The following is a 24,007-nucleotide window of genomic DNA, read 5'->3' as shown; positions in this document are numbered from 1 at the left end:
AAAACAGTGATAGAAATGTGAAGGAGGAAACTGTTCTGCAAATGGAAAAGAGAAGCATTTCTTCTCCTTCATCTTTCTTTATGCATAGATTGTCCTAAGAAAAATTCAGCTTCAGGTCTGTGAAGTCAGCTTGATATCAAATTTGGGCAGAGACAATATAAGTATCATAGAGGAGTTAAATAATTTGGATGTGGAAGTAGGTTCAAAGCAATTGTTGTTCATATGAGATAGCTTAAGGGGAGAGAAGTTGTGATGGACAGTTCTCTGTTTAATGCTCTTGTGTTGCCAAACATGAGTCAACAGAATTGAGTCCTGTTCTTTTTAATTACCCTTATTTTATTATTCTAATACCTTAATTTTTGTTGTTCAACATTGCTGTAGGTAGCAAGTGGCTTGACTAAATATTCTGCTTGAGGCAACTCCCATGAAGAAATCATAAAGTGGCTTTAAGCAGTTCTGAACCTTTTCCTCTCAGAATCCTAGAAAACTTTTAATTACATCGTTTTAAAAGTACAGAGAAAGAGAGGAATAACAGACTGATTGGAAAATAGTCAGAACTGTCTCCTTGTTTATTTAGCTGAGATGTTTTTAGTGTATAAAAGCATCCATTATAAAACTCAGTGTAAAAATTACCATGAGGTTTGAGGATAGTCATGATTTTAATAATGATGAAACAACTACAGTGCAGTTAATACTGAATAAAAGATCAAACTTGAAAACTTTTAAGAAAAGATGTTTTGTTGTGGGTTTTTTGGGAGTATAGTTTTAGCAGAGGGTCCAAAACCGTTCCATGTTTTTTAATACCAGCAAAAAATAGGAGAGAGAAATAGGTGTCTGTGGAATACTTGGATTTGAATATCATGTTTCTAAAAACTGTGAAGCAGCATTTTAATGAGAGGAAAAAGGAACAATCTGGAGTGGTTTGATTTGGAACATGTTTGATTTGTAGCCAGTCTTATTCTCTGCAGAAGATTATTTCTTACCATGAACTCTGTGAAGAGATTTGCATTGTGTGCCTCCAAAAGCCTTTTTACAAAAAACCTACGAAATAATTTTAAGTCAAATTCTTATATCACAAAATTAGTATTTTCTGCAGTTTATTAGGCTTGCTTGTTTTTGCTGGGAACCATACCAACAAAAAAGAAATCAAAAACATCTCCTAGATAGTTGCCCTAGGTGAAACTTCAGCAACTTTTCCTTTATTTTGGTTTTCTTTATTCTATAAAATATCATATTTTTATTGTTGTTTTTTTTATTGTCACTGACCAAAAACAACTTGAAGAAAATTGGGTGTCATTAACTGAAGCATTAACTATATTGTTTCTTTAACCAGTTGGATCACTAACATGAAAATTGTAAGCAATTGTCTGGTTTGGTGGAGTATTACACATAGGAGGTTTTTACATCATTTGCTGAGGTATTAAGCGTGCTCTTCAAGCAGTGTTGTAATACCTGTTAAAATGTTGTTGACATCTGGTAGAGTCTGGGTCTGTGCATATGTATAGATAAAACAGGGTATTAAGTCACTCAGAATCATTGTGGACTTCTAGACAAAAACTTTGAATAGCATTTTTGTGAAGCCAGTTCTGAATAGCAGTACTTGGGATGGAATTGGAGATTTAAAAGGGGCATTCAGTTGGAATGTGACTGTCTTTTTTTTTTGCTTTTTTTCCCTTTTTTTATAAATGGCATCCAATATGAATGCCTGTCTGTTTCCTCTTTCTCTTCTTTGTCATTGCAGCAGCAGTGTGGGGGGTTTTTATTCAATTAATACAGAATAAGGGGATGTGTGTGCATATATGGTCACATATGTGCGTGTTTATGTAAATACGTAGTGAGGCGTGAAGGAGATTTATTATATTATTTAAAGAATAAGAGATTTTTGATGTTCAAATCTTTGAAGCCACAAACATATTTCATTTAATTAAATTATTAACAGTCAGACTATTAAAATAAGTATCATTAGGGGCTGAGTGTATATGAACATGAAGAAATGGGAATAAACCCTGATGGAGCCCATACAAGAGTTCAGGTTCCAGAGCTATGTGTTCCTGAGGTTGTATTTTACTCTGATAATCATAGCAACAATAAAATCTTTCTATTAAGTTTGGAGACAGATTCTCTTGTTTCCAGTTGTGGCTTTATAGGTTTTAATCATGTGCTAGAATTGGTACACAACATAATTTCTCCAATTTTATACTGTCTTGAAATTTGGTAGGTGCTTTTTGTCTCAGAAATTGTTTTGTATCTATTGCATACTTTTTTTTCCTGAATTTAACTTTTTTCTGTGTAGTAAATCCAGTATTTTGAAGGGTTGAGTAATTTTTCTTCATATCTGTCATCATATCTTGTAATTGAGTCTTAAGAGCTGAAGAAGTGGAGTTTACCAGGTACACTTGGGTAGTGGCTCTGGCAGAGCACAGTGTTTTGCATGTACCCTCCACTGTTCCCTTCTTACAGTGGCTATAGTGCCAGTGTACACGATACCTGTTTTGTTTACTTTATTCTGTAGCAGTCATACCTTGTTGTCTCCATTGTGTCAGGTTTGTTTCTAGTATATCAGAGTTCTGCTTGAAGATCCCAGTTCAAGTGCAAGGGTAGGTGATCCAATATATGATAGTATTTTAGGAGAGAATTTTGCTGGCTGGTGAAAGCAGTACTGCCTTGATGGTGTAGTGTTTAGTCAAAGAAGCTCTGGTTCCTCTGTGTGCTTCTGATCCTAGACATATGTTTGCATTCCAGTAAGAGAAGGAACAGAATGAGCAACTGAAGGCGTGAAAGAATGAGTTTCCCTCAGATTAAGAAACCCAGTTGGATACAAAGTACAGAAATGAGTAATTACAGGAGAGTAAGGAGTGCCAGGAATATGAAACTACCTGGGAAAGATCACAAGCCACAGAGTTCAGTACAAGGAGAAAATCCAGTAAAGAAAAAGAGGAGGCAGAAGTTAGGACTGGCACTTTGTGTGGACTGCATCTAAAAATGACAAGAAGAAAGGTATTTAAATACAGAACTTATCGAAGGGTGGATAGCATAATTAAAAAAAAAAAAAAAAGTTTAACAGCCCCCACCGATCAGTGGACATAAAACTCTTCTGAAGAAATGTGGACAGTGCAGACCGAATGTAACCAGAATTCGGTATGTAATTTTTGGAGGGGTGGAGTATGGTGTTAAGTTTTTTACTTTGTTTAAACAGCACCGTGTTTATTTTAAAACAAACAAAAGAAAAATGTTCCCAAAAGAAAATTAAAGAAAAAGGCAGCCAAAAATTACTAACGCACACCTGCCTCTTTTATTTTGCTAAGTGGCAAGTACCAAACCAGTTCTCAGCTGCAAGAAGGCTATTCACAAATCTTTGCTTGTTCAAATATTAATTTTGCTAGATTCTTCTGTTCTCTTAGATAACATGTCCCAAGCATATTCTACACTTGCATCACAGACCTACCAGTCCGGATAAAATTTGTGGAGCTGAAACATCACAATTACTCTGAGTAACTGGAGCATAGAATACAGATCAGCTTGAGTCAGAAAACTCTTTGTGCCTCCCCCACTTTGGAGGATCCCTGAGCCTGCAAGTGTGCAGGCTGATGTCATACGCCAAGCAGCAGTCCCTGGGAGAGGAGCTTGACTGGGAAGTTTAGCCCTAGGAAATTAAAAGCTGCAGTAGAGGGGTTGCTGAGCCAAGCTGTGTCACAACGCTCTCAAAATGCGGTGCCTGTGTTCAGTCCTCAGACCCCTCAGCAATGATAGCTCGTGCTCCATCTATTACAAACAGAGACCTACTTCAGAAGTGTAAGTTGTGATTTTAAATGATTTTTCTGGATCTGTTTCCTCAAGTTTAAATGGCCTTTTTTTCTTTTTCTTCTGTTACTTGTGGGTACACCTAAACTTGTTTTCTTCCCTCCCCCAGTCTCATTTGCAGCTTTTGAGGCAGATGTACTAAGAAAGATTTGAATATATTAATATGGCTTAAAGACACTTTTCATGGTGACCTTTAAAATATCTGAAGTGTGAACTAACTCTAGGCTGGAATGGGGAGAACTTTTCAGCTTGAGATTCCAGAATAAATGAAGCACAGCACTTTAGTATGCTTCTCTGCATTTTATTGTGTAAAATGACGTAAGTAGTGAATTAAGGTCTCATCTGCCACTTTCTGAAAAGCTACTTAGGCAATTGTGACCGAGTTGATGATTTCACCATTCAAAAGTTTTTCCTGTTCAGCTAAATGATACCTTTATTTTTTTTAACCTACTATGTAGCTGTGGGCTGGAGTTTCATTTAGTGTATACTGCCTAGGAGACTGTGGTGCTTACAGTCATCAGTTGAAATTGTGACATGAAAGAGCCATTGTCTTTGGCAAAGCAGCTGACACTGACTTTTTTTAAGCTGCAATTAATTAAAAGCCAGTTGTGAACTGTTATGTCTGAACAGGATTTTAAGCTACTCATAGGTTATTGAAAGTAAACCCTTCCATTATGTCCTGTATTGTATTTATCTTTTGTGACTAAATAAAAGATGTTCAGTTTGAGCTAAAGTAACATCCACGTTTTGGTGGATATTTTATGTCAACAAAGCCGCAGAGGTGGCAGATTGCTATAGCATGAGTAGAATGTTAACGGGGTCTGCATGATGGAACTGCTCAGACAAAATTTTGGGAATTGTTGTATTAGTGGAGTGTGTGCATATGTTCAGACTAGAGCTTGAGCAAGCTGGCATGTCAAAACTTGTCAGAGGGAAGTGCAGAATTGTATGAAAGAAAATATTGTCCTCTTGGGAATGTTGGGAGGAAAACTACATCATTCAGTTTTAATTACACCTATTAACACTGCTCAGTGTAAAAGGCTTGCTGATGATGCCATTGCTAAGCCTGTTTTTCAGGACTTTGTGTACATTTCCAAGTGAGCTAACGTTTTAAACTTGCTCCATAGGTTCCCATACTGTGATTAAGTAAAAGGCGATGATAAACAATCAAGTATCACTTGTGCAGTGAATGGCATAACCAAAAAGAGTGCTTAGTTTAAGGGATTGCAGAGCAGATAGCAAAAACAAGTTAATGCCGGGTTTTTATTTCAGGTTTCCATGTGGTTGGTTTTAACTCAGGCTACAGGGAGTTTTTTCGTGTTCTCTCGCATGTCTGTGCTATCATGATGAATTCAAGATGAAATGGAACAACAGTAGTGAAAATTAAAGATGTGAATATGGGTGAAATGGCAACCAATGTTCCTCCTTTAAAAAAAAAAGGGAGGAGGAAGTGCAGGCATTGTGTTAGTGGGTAGCTTAGCAAATATTATTTGTATAATGTGTTTGTATGCACCTGACAGCATGGAGATGGCCAAAGTAATTAGGAATAGGGTTTTCTCCTCTTTGCAGCCTAAGGGCAAAAATCAGCACTGATCAGAACAGTGTTAAATTGAATGGCCTGTGGTATTTGAAATTGGCACATCCTGTAGAACATACTGCTGTGTAGGGGTGAAAAGAGAAACAGCATAATACTTGTATGAATTGTGCTGCCTGAAATGTGGAAGAATAGCAGGTAACGTAAAAGGACAGAGTTGGTAAAATTAGGCAGCAAGGGCTGTGTGTCTGACTGAAGCAAACAAAATGTAATGAATGCATATAAATAGCTACTTTCTCTTAGTTCTAGTAGCAAATGTCTTGCACTTCAAAAAGATGAAATATGATGAAATACCAAGTACTGTGTGTAACTTAAGTTTATGATGCTGACATGGATGGGGGTGCTTACAGGTAGAATTAGTGGATAAAACAAAACAAGCAGTGGTGTGCACATAATCAGTGTCATATAGATAATGAATTGAAAGCTAAAACCCCTGGGTGTTTCCTGACAGAATGACTTTCACAGGTGAACTTTGGTAAAGCTTCTTGTGGAAATTGGGTGTCATACCTTTATTACTTACTGGAAACTGAGTCAGGAGGACAGGATGTGCCACTGCACCATAGCTGTGCAGCTTGATGTTTCAGTGAATTTCCTGGAATACTTGACCAAGAAGTGGCTCGTAATACTGTAAAACCAAGACTTAGTTATCAGTCAAAATCCTTAGTCTTGTTTAGGATGCCACTGGAATCAGTTGTCAAGTTCTGAAGTTCATGTGATTTTCTGCTGAGCAAGGGCTAGGGCTAAGAAAGCATTAGGCAAAGTAGGTCTTCAGACTCTAGATATTCAAAATTGGCCAGCTTTACCTAATTTTAAGTTTGGAAAGTACTCAGGTTTGTCTGTGTTCCATTATTATGACTCTTCCTGCAAGGTATTGTAGGAGGCTGTTCAATGTGTGTTAATTTTGGCTAAAACCTGATTATGTCACAAGCTGATTTTAGGAAGCTTGGAGTTGCTGATACATCTTGCTTAAAAGGGATGTAGCCAGGTCTTTCTTAAGTGTGCCTAGCCTTTCCCTTTGCATCTTTAAAATGCACAGCAGGTGTTGGGAAATCCCCTCACCCCTTTTCGGAATTCAGCAGTTGAATGCAGCAGAAATTGCATAAATACATGCACCAAGGAGTGCTTGGACCTCGTTAAAATGGGGGCGATGAGCTCTAAAAAGACAGTGCTGCATATACATAAGCAAGGTAGTGTAAGTAAACACCGATTAATTAATCCGAAGACAAGTAAACTTGGAGTAAACTGTATAAAAAAGTACCTTCTCTTCTGTGATCATCTGGGAGATGAATGATCCACGTGAGATAGTGGGTAAAGCACTTATATTGGGGTGGAAATGTCACAGTTCATAGAATTGTAGAATCATTTAGGTTGGAAAAGACCTTTAAAGATCGAATCCAGCTGCCAAGTCCTCCACCAAACCATGTCCCTAAGCACCATGTTCTTGTTCATCTGTTTTGACAAATGACATTAATAAGCAGTGTCACTTGTTCTGAAATGAGGGGCAGTATGTGTGTCTGTCTTGGAAGTACAATGGTCTGTTTTGTCTTAATCTACATAATACTTTTAAATAGCGTGACTCACTGATAATTGAGTGTGTGTATTAAAGCAGTGTCTTGTCAGTGGTTTTTTCCTGTGGAATTTGAGCAGGTCAAGATTTGCTTTTACTTCTGCATGGAAACACTGTGCCCTAGGTTTAGAGATCCTTGCTCTTTCCTTTTGTTAGTGTTGCCCTAATGTACAAGTGTACATGTCCTTTATTGCTGTTTGATATTTGACACTACTTTTCTTTTTTTTTTTTTTACACTTTCTGAAAGTACTAAATATGGTATCTGGCTAAGGCTTCCTTTGAAGAATGAGACTATGCCAATGACTAGGGAGGGGGGAAAATTAACTAGTAATTCCGATTAGGAGCATAATGCTATCAATCAGGAGAAAGTAAGGACTTTCACATTATCTTAGAGTGGAATTTACTCCACTGTCACATGAGAATAGCATTTTTCCTTGTGTGTTTTTTTTGAGAACTATTTAGTTTACTATCATAAGGGCTCAAAACACAAGCAAGCTCATCTGTAGATTTCTAGAATACTTGAATGTAAGATGCTATCTTTTTAATAAGTGACTTTATGAATTTCTTTTATTTAGGTTTTGTCTTTAGAATCCCGTGTTCTTCTGCAGCTTGTATCTTATGAAGCCTGGCAATCAGCCCAGGTGCTGCTGTACATTGCTTTCCCAATGGAGAGGGCTCATTTTGTTCCTGGTAATTTAAAGTCTTGAAAAGCTAGTCCTCCTCCACTATAGTCCTCTGAAACCTCTGATTTATAAGGAAGCAGAAGATGTAGCTATTTTGTTTCCTTGATGGCAAAATGAGCTGAAATGCAGATGCACTGCTTTTTAACTGAGTTAATGTAAAAAGTTGAGTGGCCAGGCCAGTTATAAAAAATTCAAATGGAGAAGGAGCAGGAGCAATCCATGATACTTGGAGAACAAGTACTTCTTACAACAGCTTTGCTGTCAAAACAAGTTATATTGTGTTAAACACACCTTTAGTGAAATCCTAACTCAATTTAGGAATGGATTACGCAGTAATTACTTCTACCATTTGTGTGGATATTTGTTAATTTTTTTGCAGCAACACCTTGGATGTGTGAGATGAGGTCATTAAACATGTAAGTGTGGCAGGGAAAAAAGTTCTGAAATATTCTGTCTTCTTGTTTGTGCCTGACACCTAAAAAATACCAATTTTTGTTTAAATATGAAGCCATCGACTTGTATATTACCTGTGTAAACCACCTCTAAGGTCAGGTGTTATTTTACTAGAATAAAGAGCTAAGCAATTAAATATAGTGCAGATGGTTTTGTTCTTTAATCATTGCTTGGATGGGGTAGCATTTAGGAATTGTCTTTGAGCAGTGGTTTCCTAGAATGGTGGATTGGATCCTGTATCTCTTTTTCCCTGAATCGACCCCAAATCTACAAATCGTTCCTGTAATTTATTTAATGCATAGACTGATCACAGCACTTAAGTTGTACTTGAATTACTTTTTTATTTATTTAGCCCCTTGTTTTATGGGCATATTTCATTGTAGGTGAAAGATTGAAGTCAAGAATCCAATGTAATTTTAGTTGTCTTGATAATTTAATCTTAACTTGCTTAAATGTCTTGTGTACACAGTGAGGAGCTAGGAGAATTCATGGAGATGAAAGGTGCCAACAGCCCTGGGATCCTTGTACTGACCACGGGCCTCAGCAAACCTTTTATGCGTCTGGATAAATACCCCACGTTACTCAAAGAACTTGAAAGGCACATGGAGGTATATCTTATCAGCATTTATGTTCCAGCTTAATGATGATTTGACAACAATTGTTTTAAAGGTACATGTCAAACATGATGGGACCCAAAATTACATTTGTTTGCTCTTCCATCAGCCTTCTAAAGTACAGGCTGCAATGGTTTATTTAAGACTTAGTGCAGTGAAACTTCCTTTAAAAGCTAAGCATTTAAAGTAGAACTGTCCAGAGAAGGTAATCATCACTCCTAGAACAGTCTTGTCAGGGTCTTTATTTGGCTTGGCATTGAATATATCTCCTGCATACTACTTGAGACCACTTTATCTTGTAGAAGGAGTGCTGCTTCTCACCTCAGCACGTCAAACATGTCACCAAAATAGTCCCTCTGACTCCTACTGAACGCTGTCCAAAAGTGATGCTTAAAATATGGGAAGGTGTTCGAGGAGCTACTGTTTTCACCTTTGCATTGTGTAGGTTAGATGTTTGGAGTGTGAACAAAGGAGAGAAATAGAAGGCATATGGGTCTTGTCACACAAATTTCACTTGTCAGTCAGTGACAACGGAACATACTAGATAGTCTGTAAGGAATGATGTTTGTGACAAAGCTAACATGCCAAATAAAACTCCTCATATACTCTCCTCTTAGGATTTCAAAATCTCTTATCCACTAGGTCTTGTAAAACTTCTGTGACTCTATTTAAAGTATAAGAAGGAATGTGGCAAATAACTACAGTTTTACTAGAAGCAGCACCCACCAGTCTTTGATATAAGAAAGCCATGAAAAGAGAGCAGATCAGTCTACAAATTCAGTTTTGCAGAGTTGTTTATTTGTTTTTAGTTCAACCTCTAATATTTTTTAATTAAATGTACTAGAACTAAACTTTTTATGTATGTTTTCTCTATTCTTTTTAGGATTATCATCCGGATCGTCCAGATATTCAAAAATCCATGACTGCCTTCAAAAATCTTTCTGTAAGAGTCATAAAAAACTAGATTATCTATTTTAAGTAGAATGTTTTCTAATTTTATCTCCCTCCACTGCTTAAAAAAGGGAGGTTTTTTTGTAGATGTTTGTATAGTAAATTTTTGAAAGCCTGGAATTGATGCTGCTTGTAGGCCGAACTAAGGATGGTAATTTAGGATGGGGAGTTATAGCAAATAGACTGTTATGTCAGAGTTGCACAAAGCATTCTGCACCTCTGTCTACCCTCTCATCATGCTTCATCTCCCTTTCTACTAGTGCTAACATAAGTAGTGTCCTGAAGAAGGGCTTTGTTAAACAAAGGAGTACATTTTCTGATGTTTTTAAGTGCATTCCTTCTTGGGTAATGGTGTTGGAGCTGGGGAAGAGAGGATGAAGAGGAAATTGCTAGTGAAGTTCAAAAGATGGAAAACGTGCAGTAATAATTGGAACAGGGAGCCTAATTTGAACAGATGAACTGTCTGCTACTGTCTTTACAAAAGAAACTAAAACCCACACCTCAACTGCAACAAGCATGTAATTAATACAGTCTGAGTTACAATAAACCTAATGTTTTATGCTTCCTGTTAGGAGTGTGTGCTGGTAGTAACCTGGCATTTTCTATTTTTTATTTTATTAAATCAGAGAGTTATCAGTGTTCAGAAGAGGTTTGTGGATTCCATCCTGTTGGGTGCTATAGAAACAAGAGGAAACAATTCTTGTTGAGAAAAATTCAAATTAATAGAAACAGGTTGGAGATACTTAATAAAAATAGGAACACAAGGTCATTGTTTGCACAGGTCTTTTTATTGAAGAAAGATGCTTTATTGTATAGACATGTATTTCTGACAGCTGTGTTACTCTTTTCTGCTGAACATATTTGGACATAAAAAATTTGAAATATAAAAAAAGGAGAAATTTGAGAAACAGAACTATGACTGAATTTGGAACGATAATTGAAGTCTGTGTGTTGAAAGGAAAAGGAAAATATTTACATTAGCAAAACTAGTTTATAAAAAATATTGGTAATAGTCTTCTAAATGAAAATGCTTCAAGTAAGGTACTGTCTTCTGTGTAGCAGAAGCACAACAGTAAATACAACTGTAGTGGTATTTCTATCCTTAACCCATTCCAAATTGATGGAGTTAATAGAAGTGGTATTCTTCCCTATGTTTGTTAGGCACAATGTCAAGAAGTACGGAAACGGAAAGAACTTGAACTACAAATACTGACAGAAGCTATCCGTTGTTGGGAGGGAGAGGATATTAAAACACTCGGCAATGTGATTTACATGTCCCAGGTCATGATTCAGTGTGCTGGAAGTGAGGTAATGTCCTTCTCATCATTACTGCTGGTCTTTCCATTTTGAATAAAATTCATAATCATCATTATGCAAGAGATATAAACAGAATGCTTCAGAGATGCTGATCTAAGCTAAAAAAAACCAAAAAACAAAAACCCAAACAAATTTCCTTGAAGATGGATGCTCTCATCTGTAAAACTTACTGAAAAGTGACTGAATGCAGCAGTTATACGTGTTGTAAGATGACTTTTGCAGGACTGTTTTCAATGTGCATAGTTAAACAGGATTTTTCATGTGTAGTTATGTTACAGGATCATTTTGCAGAGCAGTTATCACACTGTGTTTAAATAGCAAATGTTTTCAAGTTTTGTGTTGTAAAGTGTGTGGGGCACGCTTTTCTTCCTGTTTTGGGCACATTGCTCAAGTAGTAAATTTTGAAATGCAAGCTTGAAATATTCTAGTATTCTGTGATTCAGAAATAGATGATACATTAGAAAGTTGAAAGTGTCAAAGTCCTGGGTGATTTTTTTTTTCAACCAAAGAAATAAATAAAATGCACAAAGAAAAGATTGTCCTACTATTTTTACCAATGTTAAAATAATCTTAAAAGCAAGTGTTAACAGAAAGGAAATGTTATACAAGGTACTGACGTGTTTTTACTGCTTGTTGTTCCCCTGAAAAATTAATGAAGCTTTGAACCTGGGGGGGGACTTTTGAATTGCAACCTCATTCAGTCAGCTTCCTGCCTTAGAACAAAGATGTCCATAAATATGAAGAAAGATGTTTATGCAACTGAATATTTAAAAGTTAGTCACTTGATATTTCTCTCTCAGATATTTAGTTAGGTGCTAAAGTAAAGAAATACAATTCAGTAGAGCTGATAGTGCATCTTCTGCAGTCATGTCTCTTTTTGAAGTCTTCAGAACAAAACAAATCATCACCCCCCACTCTCATTATGAGATAAAATGTCAAATGTAATTGACTTCTCGAAGTTTCTGCATAGCACTACATCCCTTTGACTAGATATAGAACAACTTCATTTGTGCAACAGCAATGGGGTTTGGTTTTTCCCTTTTTGAAAATGATACAGGGCTTTGTAAATGTTTACTGAAGAACAGGAACACTAAAACTTGCTAAGCACTTGTATTTTTGCAAAGATGCTGGAAATTAAGATGGTGGCTTTGTCAATAGATGTATTTGTGTTGTCATAATATTTTAATTTAATGCTTCTCTGTTTTGTTGTCTATAGCAGTAGCTTAAGAGTACATTTACTGCTGTTTCCATAAAAATATCCCAAAACAAGACCACAATGGACAATTCCATAAATGAAACCTCAAATTAAAACCAGACCAACCGAAATTTCAGTGCTCTCTTTGTGACTATAGAAATGATTGCTTTGCTTTTAGTACTTTGGGGCATAACCTAATATTTAAAAATCTGCTGTCTCCAATTTGAGAGACCACAGTCTTGGTACTATTGTAACACTATCTCTCTAAATTATATTAAGAAATATATCCAATGCGTAATTTTGTTTTTGCTGAAATCAGCCAAACGGTGGTTGTTGTATTAAACAAGGTCAGTATTTCACCAAGACTGTAAAATTTTTGTTTTAAAATATTAGGTTGTGCTCTCCAGGACTACTTTTCAAGTAGAACATAAATAATTCTGTCATCTTTCTTTTTTTTTTGTTTTCTTTTTTTTTTTTTTATTTCCATAGAGAGTTAATTTTGCAACAAGCAAATATTTGCAGAGTAAATGTGGAGTTGTAATGTTGATAGTTTTTAATAATATAAAATGGAAAAAGGGGGGAGGGGACTTGTGATGTTGTATTTACTTTTTCATTTTCTTCTTTTAACAAGGAAAAGAATGAAAGGTATCTTCTTCTCTTCCCTAACATTTTGCTAATGTTGTCTGCCAGCCCAAGAATGAGTGGGTTTATCTATCAGGTAAAGTAATGCATGTACCTATGTGTATAAATGTGCTGGGGTGGGTGTGTTTTTTCCAAATCGTATTTCATGGAAAACTTTGAAAGATTATTAAACTTCTGCATTTAAAAAGGTAGAAGGTAATTTCTACAGTAAGAACCGGTCATTTGTTTTATAAAATTCTGGCCTATGAGCCCAGTGTTTGATTTTTTTTTTTTTTAGCTGTTACTATCAATAAGGAGGGTTTTTTTACCTTGTTAGTAGTTGCTAATGAGAGGAAGTATCAGTAGCTTTTTAGATCTACTAAGAAAACTGTGTTGTTGCATAGCTGTGTTAGTGTTCTTTGACTGCTGCTTGAGTCTTAACAAATTTACACAGTCATTTTAAACATTGCTTGGTGTGAGTTAGGCTTTTACCATCAGTTTGTTTAAGTGGAATTACATTAGTGTTTTATCTTTGAATCAGCAGAACACTTTTAAAATTAATCTTTTAGTTTTTTCTGTTTAATGATCATTGAGACACAGTTTAGAAGTTGTTTTGGGGCTCACAGACTAGGTTCCATCTGGATGAAGTTGAATTGAAGGCATGCTCCATAAATGCACTTGATCTACTCTGGCTATTGGAGAAGATCAAGTTCACGGGCTGACATTCAGTCCTTCGTCCTGACCTAGGGCTAGCCCAGTGTAATGCCACCAGAAATGCATGCAGCGTGGCCTTTGGGACCTTAGCACTAGCTGTTTCCCTCACGAGTTCTCTGCTCACTGCTGCTAGGCACCTCTCTACTAAGTTTCGTTTCCGAATACTTGTGGCTGTTCAGAGATGGAACAACTCTGCTCTAGTGCAGGAAGATGAGTGGTGTTTGGGTTGGTTCCCCTGTAGCTCTAGGGCATGTTTCACAGAAGCACTTTACATTTTGGGTGTGTAGTTCCAAAGACTCCCGAGAGGCAAATGCACAGTCCATGACTCCCTAAAATCTGTATAAAAGTTTTTCAAGTATTGCCATGCAGGTTTGAGGCATCACAGTAAAGCACCAAAAGCAAGGGAAAACAGCAACGAAGTTCTAAAGAGATTTCACCTGCTAAAAGTGCTTCTGTAAATCAGGCACTTGAGCATTTTATTCCTTTCTCCTGGTTTGCCTCGGTTTGAAGGAATGCTGAAGCTTAGTCATTTGGTGTTCCTATGTTATCAAAGTGCAGCTTTTTTTTATTAAGAGCAAGTAAATTAAAAAAATTATGTTTGGATTCATACCTTAACTGCCACAGTAGTAGCTGCATTTATCAGAAATGGTGTTACCTTAGATAGTTCAAATGGACAGTCGAGTTTGTTAGCTTTGTGCTGCTTCTGATTGCTCCAGTGTTGATGGAGATCCTAGAAAAGGCATGTTCCAAGTGGCAATTTCTGATGTAGGTAGAAAAGGTATTCTTGTGTACTGATTAAAAAGGCAACTGACTGGAAGTTTAGTGTATTTAAAAACAGTATGAAATTAAACAATCTGTGAGGTTTTATTTTGCCTCTCCTACTGTATGTCACATTTCTTCCTCCTCCCTCCCACCTTATCCTGTTGGTGGGCATCATTGTTCAGGAAATAAGTAAATAAGCAGTTTTCTGTGCATTTGTCTTGAGCTTCTACTCAGAATGACCACAGCCCCTTTTTAGAGTTCACCATCCAACACTGTTGAATGCAAATATCTTAATTTCCTCCTAACTTCGTGTATGATTTTCTTATACACTGAGAATGTCTCAGATTTGAATGGCTGCATATTCACAGCAAGGTAAAATTATTTTCACCACTGTTTGTGTCTGAGACAGTGGCTCAGAGCCACATCTGGATTGTGTGATGTCGACCTTCTGGAGATTTTTTCTGAGGTTCATGCTTCAGAACTCAGATGGATATGGAGAGAAGATGATGCAGTTCCCTCAATCATTCCCACAGAAATTATACCACTGGAGGCTGCATCCTTCATTACACCCTCCCTGCATTTCTGAATAGTCCAGTTGTCAACAGGCTTCAAATTTTCTGGTTGATAGTGCTGATATCTGCCACATGAGCTAATGGGGAGAACTTTTAGCAGTGGTAAACTGAAGTCACATGGAGCACAGACCATACTTCACAGGGGCACTACACAATTTTTTGTTGAAGGAAAGGGAATATAAATGATTTACAAGTTCAGTTCCAGTTTTCTCTGTGTTTTGCCGACTGTACTTTTTCTTGCCACGCGGTTCAGGTGATCTTTGTCACCGGTCTTTTGCTTAGTGGACCCCCATATTCCCTTCCCACCTATGTCAGCAATTCTTGCACATCTGTCTTGTTGTGGTTCTATGCTGTGTTATTCATGAACTTGCGAACAGGGAAAAACAGAGAAGAGCAGATTTTAGCTGCATTATAAGTGCACATGTCCACCACTTTTCCTTCAGTGAGGAAGCTGCTGCAAGAAAACTCTTCCTTTCTCTTTGGTATCTTGGGCTTGAGCATGTTCTGTGCATACAGAATACCACGCGATTTTTCATTCCCAAGCTCGTAAGAAGCCTTTGTCCATTCTACAGTTGTTAGGAAAGAAGGAGGAATAAAGCTGGTTTTTATTCTTTTCTCTCGTTGGAGCCAAAATTCCGCAGTACATAGTATTTACTCTTTTGCCAGTGTGTACTGAATAGCGTTTCTGTGCAGGAGAAAACAGGATCTGTCTTAAAGAACTTTAATAAAAGTTGAAGTTTTGGTAAAGCCTTTCATCCTGAAAATAGTCAATCTTATTTATTGTTCTGTATTTTTAAAGGGTCGAAAAGTTATCCTAAACTGACTTTTTTTCCTCCTTGACTGGGTTTAAAATGAGATCCTCTGCAAAATTACTATGTTCTTCTGAACAAAGATTACAAATTTGAAGGCATTTGCTGCTTTCCCCTTCCCCACAAATATTTCTGTGAGTGAATTTAGTAGTGGCATTATTAGAGAAATAAATATTCAGTAATTAATTGATGCATTTGTTTAGTGGAATCTTCCTTTATAAATTTACTTGTTCTACAGACCTTGTTTTGAGAGCTAATCAAACAGTTTGCGAACAAATGTGCTTAAAGTCACCATTACCTCTAATCATGTAACATGGATGACCCTGAAGGTCTCAATTTCAAGAACCTGAGGGTATGAAGAATGATCACTATTACATTTGTATGGATTTCATACCCTGCATAGGTACCAACTATTCTTATTGAAGTCGCAGATGTCATTTGGAGAAGTTGGACATGCGGAAAACCTCTAAGATGTTTGTGTTGAGTTTTAAATGTTTTTAAACACATCAGTGTGTTGTATGTTTGTCAATTTACTGTGAATGTTTTTGTTCAGAGCTTAAAGTTAGTTTTTTCTTTACTTGGTAATGTATTTGTGTGTTTTGGATTTAACTTCAGTGTTACTGCCCTTTTCTTTAAGGGAAAACTGCCCATGACCGGAATGACTATTACAAAGCTAGAAGACAGTGAAAACCATAAAAATGCATTTGAAATATCAGGTATTGCCCATTAATATTTTTATTTGCTACTTATTCAGGATATACTATTTCAGACATCAGATGCTCTGTCTGGACAAGGGAAAAAGCTTTTTAAGTGTGAGGGTGACCAAGCACTGGCACAGGGTGCCTGGAGGGATCTCCATTCTTGGGGGACGCTGAAGCTCGCTGGCCATGATTCCAGGCAACCACCTCTAGGTGTCTGTGCTTGAGCAGAGGGGTGGATGGCCTACAAAGGTCCCTTACAGCCTCAGCCATCCTGTGATTATACAAATATTTTAAGGCTGCTACCCAGAGCCTTACTTGAACCTGCTTTTTAATGCTTGCCTTAAGCAGTTAGGGAGCTGTTTTTGCATGGGATTCATCCAGGAATTTCTGTATCTCAATGAATAGAAGCAGTAGCCTTGGAGAAGATCCTTTATAACAAAGCAGTTTACAGTATGCTATTCACGGGAAGAAGAGGAGTTCTAGAGACTCTGGAAAAGCTTTGATCAAGAGCTTTCTTCTGGAAATGTTTCACCTCTTTTCTGAGAGACTTTTAGCATCTCTGGTACTAATGATGATTGCCATTGTGCTTAATTTGGATAATTTCTGTCTGTTAAGTCATTTGTTTCATCGTATATCATTTGTCCTTAGGCAGTTTAAAGGACAGTGGGAGCAGGGTCCACAGGGTGGAGTTTCATACCTTCATTTATTTCCTGGTTTAGTTCTGCTCCAAGCAAGTTGCATTTAAGTGAAGTGATTTTGGCCCTCTCAAGTGGTTGACAGTATCGTATCAATGCCATGAGGCACAAGGGAAAAAAACTGTTGATGATGGAGATAATGCTATGGAGCTGACCTCAAGAGGAATGTGATGGGTTAAATGGAGTTAATTGCAGAAATTAATATTTGGTTAAGATTGTGTTCCCAAGTGACTTTTCCTCAACTTTAATACTGGATTCAGACCAGTTTTGTGTTGCCTTCTGAGAGACCAGTGAACTCTGTTTTATAACTCTTTCTGTATTGTAGCATACAGACTCAAGAAAGACTTTAGGATCTATGCTGGCTTTCCTGGGGAGAGGTGTAAGGCTACTAGATGAGCCTCTCTCCTACATCTATTTCTTGACATTAAGGTTGTGCCTAATTACTAGGTCTGTGGAAAAAAATAGAACTGTGCTTGGCTAAGAATAACTACATGGAGGCAATGTCTGTTACAGCCTGGAAAAGTGGGATGCTATTGTACTGAAAATAGAAGTTAAAATTTTTTGCTTACTACTTAGAGTTAGGAAATGTCTTTTGTAATTATGTCACACTGACTAAGTTGTTATTCTGTGGTTTCCTATATCTTCTGGTATGTTTTCACCTAGGAAACATGATTGAAAGGATACTAGTTTCTTGTAACAACCAACAAGATTTGCATGAATGGGTGGATCACCTGCAGAGGCAAACCAAAGTCACAACTGTTGGGAATCCCACCATTAAACCTCACTCCGTGCCGTCTCACACGGTAAGGAAGAGCTGCTGGATTGAAGTGAATGAGCAGAATTGTTGTCTGGCAAATATACCACATTGGAAAACATTATGGTTTTAGCCATTAATAACAAGAACTGAGTGTTGTGACTGTTAGTTTAGTGGGTCAGAAGATCATTCTGTTTTGAATTGTGGGAACAAAAAATTGCTTAGATCTTGGTATAATAGTTTAACTGTTTAATAGTTTGGTATAATAGTTTAACTGGGTAAAAGAAAATTAGTTATCATTACTTTTTCTATTTTGACCAACTAATACATCACCATCTTTTAAGTAAACTTAGAATAGTAGGTTTTAATTGGTGATGTATTTGACAGGCTGTGGAGAAACAATTTACTGAAGTCATTCTGCATTTAAATTGTTGGATATGAATGGATCTAAATTTAGCTCTGTCCTCAGTGGAGAGAGAAGTGAGAGCAGGGCTGCTTGTAGCTAGTCTTTCTTTAGTGTTTGCTCTGTGGTAGACAATAAAAATTGATTAAGCTCCATTTTTTCAAAGAATTTATAATAAAAATAAACAGAAGTACTAGATAGGAAGTGAGATTATTTCACCAGTCCTTGGTGATACTATGTCTTCATTACGATAATATGCTTTCTTTCCTTTCCCATCATGTTTGGCAGCTTCCTTCCCATCCAGTAACACCCTCCAGTAAGCATTCAGACAGCAAACCAATACCACTGACTCCTGCGTACCACACTCTCCCTCATCCATCACATCATGGGACTCCACATACCACGATAAACTGGGGACCGCTGGAACCTCCGAAAACCCCCAAGCCTTGGAGCCTGAGCTGCTTACGGCCCGCGCCGCCACTGCGACCCTCAGCGGCTCTCTGTTATAAAGAGGTGAGATGCAGCAGCCAAGAAGTAGGACTCTGTAGCAGGCCTACAATGGGAAGTCTTGGCTTTTTTCACACACCACCATTTTACAATTTTGTGCATGTTTTCGTATAATATAAAGATGATTTGACAGGCAGTGCTGAATCAAAGGTAACCCACCAGTGCTGTTTATTTCAAAGAGGAATTTAGTCTTATGGTTCAGAAGATACAAAGGCTTATTTTGTCTTGTTTCTAAATAACAGTTAATATATTGTGTTGGTCATCCAGGCTTATTGCAATCTAAGTTATTTTCTAAGGACACTGCAAAATACTTAGGATAAGGGATCGTTACTGCTTCCAAATGCTGTACCAAATCATTCCAAAGAGCTCTGGTGGTATGGTTGACTTTTGGTTCCTCATATTTACCGCTGTTACTAGATAACAATAGAATATTTTTTAAAAAGAGGAGTGGTAACTGTCAAAATATATGTAATGTTTCTGTACTCAAAAGAATCTAATGACTAACGCTACTATTAGCAGGAAAAAAAGCTTAGATTTTAAGATGCTGTTTTATTTTTTAAGTAGCATATGCTATGAAATAGGAAGCTGTTCCAAAAGATGTGTTTTTAGCCACATGATAGGTTAATTTGGTCCTTGCATTACATTTTATGTGGTTTTGTCAAGAATTAGAAAACTTCAGATTTATGTTGGAAGTTTGCATGTGTATAAGGAGAATATTGCACTCTCTCTAGCCTGGTAGTATCTCCTGTTTCAGTGTTTTTATTGTGCATTGTTGTGAGAATGTTAGTTTAGTGTAGAGCAACAGGGCCCAGAAAGTATCATGCAGTTATGCCTAAGAACATTTTATTCTGCAAGCATGAGATGTTGACAGCAAAATTTTATTTTGCAGATGTCTAAATTTCAGATTCTTAGAAACTGTAGCCTAAACACTGTTTCCCAGGGAGGCCTGGCTGTGTTGTTGTTATTGTGGGGCTTGGGTTTTTTGTTGTTGTTTTGCGTTTTGTGGGGTTTTATTTGTTTGCTTTTGTTTTGTGAGGGCTGTGTGTGACACTTTCCTTTTCTTTTGTAAGTCCCCTAAACAACAGGGAAAAAGTGATAAAGCGATCTACAGTGCAAGATTAGTATTGAGGCTTGGTTGCTACAAGAGGTCCTTCTGTTTGGCTGTATTAGTTTGGCTGTACTGTATGCTAATTTCATTATTTAATCCTTTCATGCTTTCATGTGTAGGCCACTAAATTATCTATCTATTAAAATTTTATCATCCTTACTGTATTTAGCATGCTCAAAACCTATCCTCATTTTCTTTGGTCTGTCCTGATCATTCACCTTTTTACTTTCCTGTTCTTTATTTTCATAGAAGATGTCTTGGGTCCTTAGGGTAAGGGGTAGACCAGCATATTCCTTTTGTTCCTGAAACCTAGCATTATTCCTGTAAATTAGCATGACCACATTTTGAGCAGAAATGCTGCTGGGTTTTTTTGGTTGGCTAGTTGGGTTAGGTTTTCTTTCTTTTGCTTTTTGGCCTTTTTTGCTGTAGGGCTTTGTAAGAACAGACCTAAACTTGTACAGATTTTGGCTTTGAGGAGTACACTACCTGCCAAGCTTCCTTGTCAGGTCATTTTTTACATGCTTCTAAGTAGACAAGTGAAATGGATTGTATCTCTTCCGTAGTTCAGGAAAAAAATCCTGTGTTAATGTATTCCTGCTTCTTCCCTTTGCTCTAGCTCCCAAACAACCTGTGTGCTTTTGCAGCAGGTTTTGTATATATTTCTGTTATTAGAACATATAAAATACCTGACTTCGTATATAGTTGGAGGAAGGGTAGAGTGGAAGTCAGCCAATTCACACCACTTGAAGGTGGCAAAAAATATTAGAAAACTTAGTTTTGGTACTGTTAAAAGGTTTTTAGTTAGTAACTTCTGTATGTGTCTTAGAAGTTAAACTTGTGAAATATTTATAGAAGCTTTACTCTTTTTATTTTTCCCCATACAGGATCTCAGTAAAAGCCCTAAAACCATGAAAAAGCTGCTTCCCAAACGCAAGCCAGAACGGAAGCCATCAGATGAAGAGTTTGCTCTGAGAAAAAGTAAGAGGGATTTGAACAAATGTCTGCATAATACAAGTGCTGGAATTAATATCAGTTTAAATTCTGTGAAAGTTAGATGTACAGTGTAAGCAAGTCATCTAATTTCCTCTCTTGTGTCAGGGGAGAGGGGTAAGTGTCTCCAGAGGATAATTTGTTTTATTCATCTTAGGTGCTTATGTTACAATGGAATTAGTTGTTTTCTGGTGCTTCACTGATTATGATCCACTGATACAGTGGATTTGTGCTTGCGAAGTGCCTATTTCTACCTGTTTGTTAACAGGAAGTGAGGTTGAAGGTAGAGCCACGTAAAGTTCAGTAAGGTAAACCTGACTTTTAATACTGGAAACAACATTTTGAAGATTCTATATCATTCTTGCAGAATACTTTGTAGGTATGTTCTTAAAATGATCCTGGTAGGAGCTTCTGCTGAGGTTGGTTTTGGCAGGCTGGTTATTGCTGCCAAATAGGGGATGAGTTGCTTCCATTGTCACTTCTGAGATCCAGCAATCTTCTCTAATCTTCTGTAAGTAAGATCATTTACTCAAGTCTGTAGCTAAATAAATTGCAGAGCTTTAGACTGCTTTAAGTCTGAAGAATAACACTGAACTGAGAGCCTGGTGAATGTAGAGAAAAAGAGAAGGATCAAAATCTGTATGCTTGGATATTTTGGGGTGGAGAGAACAATGCAGGACTGGAAGGGGTACTAAGCAAGTTTTGCAGATGACAAAACTTGGAGGAGCTGTTGACTCCCTCAAAGGCAGGGAGGTCCTGCAGAGAGACCTCAACAAATTAGAGGACTCTGCAATCACCAACCATATGAAGGTCAACGAGGGGAGGTGCTGGATTCTGCACCTGGGATGGGGCAACCCCTGCTGTATGTACAGGCTGGGGTAAGAAATGCTAGAAAGCAGTGCCACAGAAAGGGACCTGGGGGTCCTGATCAGTGGCAAATTGAATCTGAGTCAGCAGTGCCCTGACAGCCAGGAGGGCCAACCGTGTCCTGGGGGGCATCAGGCAAAGCATCACCAGCTGGTTGAGGGAAGAGATTGTCATATTGTGGCAGTTTTGGGCATTGTAATATAGGAAAGATATTAAGCTGTTAGAGAGTGTCTGAAGGAGGACAATGAAGATGGTGAAGGGGGGAAGCAGTATGAGGAGTGGCTGAAGTCACTTGGTCTGTTCAGGCTGAAGAAGAGCAGACTGAGAGGAGACCTCACTGCAGTTACAATATCCTTGTGAGAGGAAGAGAGGGGCAGACACTGATCTCTATTTTCAGTAGAATGCACTGTTGAAAGGGATAAAAATATATATATATATAATATATATATAAATATATCTACAAACCCCAGAAGTCTTCAGTATGTCTTCTGGGAATTAATACTCTGTTCCTTGATTTCTTTGATTAAATAATAAAGTAATACGCAGATGAAATTGTATGTGTATATAATAACTGGAGTATACAGGATTTTTTCAATGTAGTGACTGTTTTAGAACCAGAGTCTTTGTACTTCAAAACCCATTCAGTGCAATTTCAGATGCTCAGAAAATTTCTTGAATGTGTGGGTGATTAGTCTGACTTGGTTTTTTTTCTAAGCATTTCAAAATAGTATTTGTCTTTTAGAACTGTTACTTTTGTATGTTAAGGTTTGATTAAAATTGTATGATGAAGAGAATTTTCAAGGGTTGATTAGGCTGAACTTTGGACTAAGCTGAAACATAGTGATTTGCAAAGGCTTTTCTGTATTAAGCAATATGGCCATGTTTAAAATTCTGGTTTTCCCATTGATTTTAGGTACAGCTGCTTTAGAAGAAGATGCTCAGATTCTTAAAGTCATTGAAGCATATTGCACAAGTGCCAAAACACGTCAAACACTAAATTCAAGTAAGTTACAAAGTAGTCAAATGGGTAGAAATGGCTAACTAAAACAGGAATTACATAGTTTGCAAAAAAGTGTGTTGTGTGTCCTCAGGCCTTTGCAAATAGCAAACTGGACCTGCAAGAAATAATAACCTGTTTCTGGCTTAACATCAGTGCCAAGTGTTTATGTATTGGATGCCAAGGAGCATAGTTAGCGACTGTTATTCTTTCAGTATTTAAAAATAATCCAGAACAACAGAAACCCAAAAGTGACTACTTGTCATGGCTTAAAATTGTACTAAACCTTCACTAGTGAATGAGAGGTGTGTGAACTGAGTATGACAGTTAAACAGTATGCTTCTGATTAAATTTCAAGAAGCTGGTAAGTAAAGATGAGGAATGAAGAAGTCATAATAATTTTGGAGAACTCTATCTTTGTTGTGTTCTATTTAACAAAGACTTTCTCTATGGAAAAGTAACCTAAACTTAGAAAAATTTCTTTCATTTTACTGCTGCTAGTTGTTTTTAGTATTAATTACAAATTTTAACCCCGTCTCATAATTTCAGAAGAAATTGTTCTCAGCTACTATGTGTGTTGCTTAAAGCCATTTTTAGTTTCTCAGATCAATACCTAGCATATTGAAAACCTGTAACGTGCCTCTGGGGTCCTACTTCATTTAATCCAAATCAAGGTTGCCATGTGGAGTTCCTCTGTATTGTAAGTAAAACATTGCGCAAAGCAGGGGAGTCCACCAGCATGTGTTCCATTTACACAAGGGAGGAGAAAATGCTGTTGCCTTCGTTCCTTTTCACACTGTTGAATACAGATTTAATTTGGAGATCCTTGGAACACAGTATAATGATTTTGAAGTACTTGGCTGGTTTTGCTGTAGTCAGGAACCAGGACACTGGACATCATAACTTCTTGTCCACTAAAGCTGTTTAAATTTGCAGTATTAATCGCTGTTACTGCTGTCTACAGGGCTCTGGGCCCATTTTGCTTCCAAGCAAAAGCACTTTATGCAAACAGTTGAGAAACCTTAAAATGCAATTACAAAGTTAGTTCATGGATTTTCCTAATATGTGTCCTCTTACTATTATCACCTTGAAAAGAATGCAGCTACTTTGTATTCCTATGTAACTTAAAGTGGGAATGTGGCCGTAGTCTGTTTCTACAGTTCTACAGACTGTAGAAACTTTTGAAGTAACAGCAAAAGCCTTCCTTTTAATTTTTCTGTCTTGATGAAGTGTAGATCTCCAAGGTGATAAAATTAACTACTATCACTATTTTTTTATTAATACTATTTTATAGCCCTGAAGTCATTACAGTAGTGTGTTTAATTGGATAAA

At 37.2% G+C, this 24,007-nt stretch overlaps 1 protein-coding gene across 7 annotated transcripts in view; it reads left to right on the top strand.

The window, feature by feature from the left end:
* Positions 1 to 24,007, top strand: part of ARHGEF7 (Rho guanine nucleotide exchange factor 7) — a 120,949-nt gene that overhangs the window by 78,704 nt on the left and 18,238 nt on the right. For all 7 annotated transcript variants that reach the window (XR_007631128.1, XR_007631127.1, XM_050334099.1 and 4 more), the window contains 9 exons: positions 8,568 to 8,706; positions 9,596 to 9,655; positions 10,825 to 10,971; positions 12,807 to 12,893; positions 16,291 to 16,369; positions 17,713 to 17,852; positions 18,495 to 18,719; positions 20,706 to 20,799; positions 22,592 to 22,681. Coding sequence is in view for 5 of the 7 variants with exons in the window: in XM_050334099.1 (XP_050190056.1) it covers positions 8,568 to 8,706; positions 9,596 to 9,655; positions 10,825 to 10,971; positions 12,807 to 12,893; positions 16,291 to 16,369; positions 17,713 to 17,852; positions 18,495 to 18,719; positions 20,706 to 20,799; positions 22,592 to 22,681 (1,061 nt within the window). In the remaining 2 variants the exon portion in view is untranslated. The remainder of the gene's footprint in view (positions 1 to 8,567; positions 8,707 to 9,595; positions 9,656 to 10,824; positions 10,972 to 12,806; positions 12,894 to 16,290; positions 16,370 to 17,712; positions 17,853 to 18,494; positions 18,720 to 20,705; positions 20,800 to 22,591; positions 22,682 to 24,007) is intronic.

The sequence above is a fragment of the Myiozetetes cayanensis genome, unplaced genomic scaffold, assembly GCF_022539395.1.
Source record: "Myiozetetes cayanensis isolate MyiCay16 unplaced genomic scaffold, myiCay2020 scf5-8, whole genome shotgun sequence".
Taxonomy (NCBI): Eukaryota; Metazoa; Chordata; class Aves; order Passeriformes; family Tyrannidae; genus Myiozetetes; species Myiozetetes cayanensis.
The sequence above is the reverse complement of the archived record's forward strand: the minus strand, read 5'-3'. Positions and strand labels throughout refer to the sequence as shown.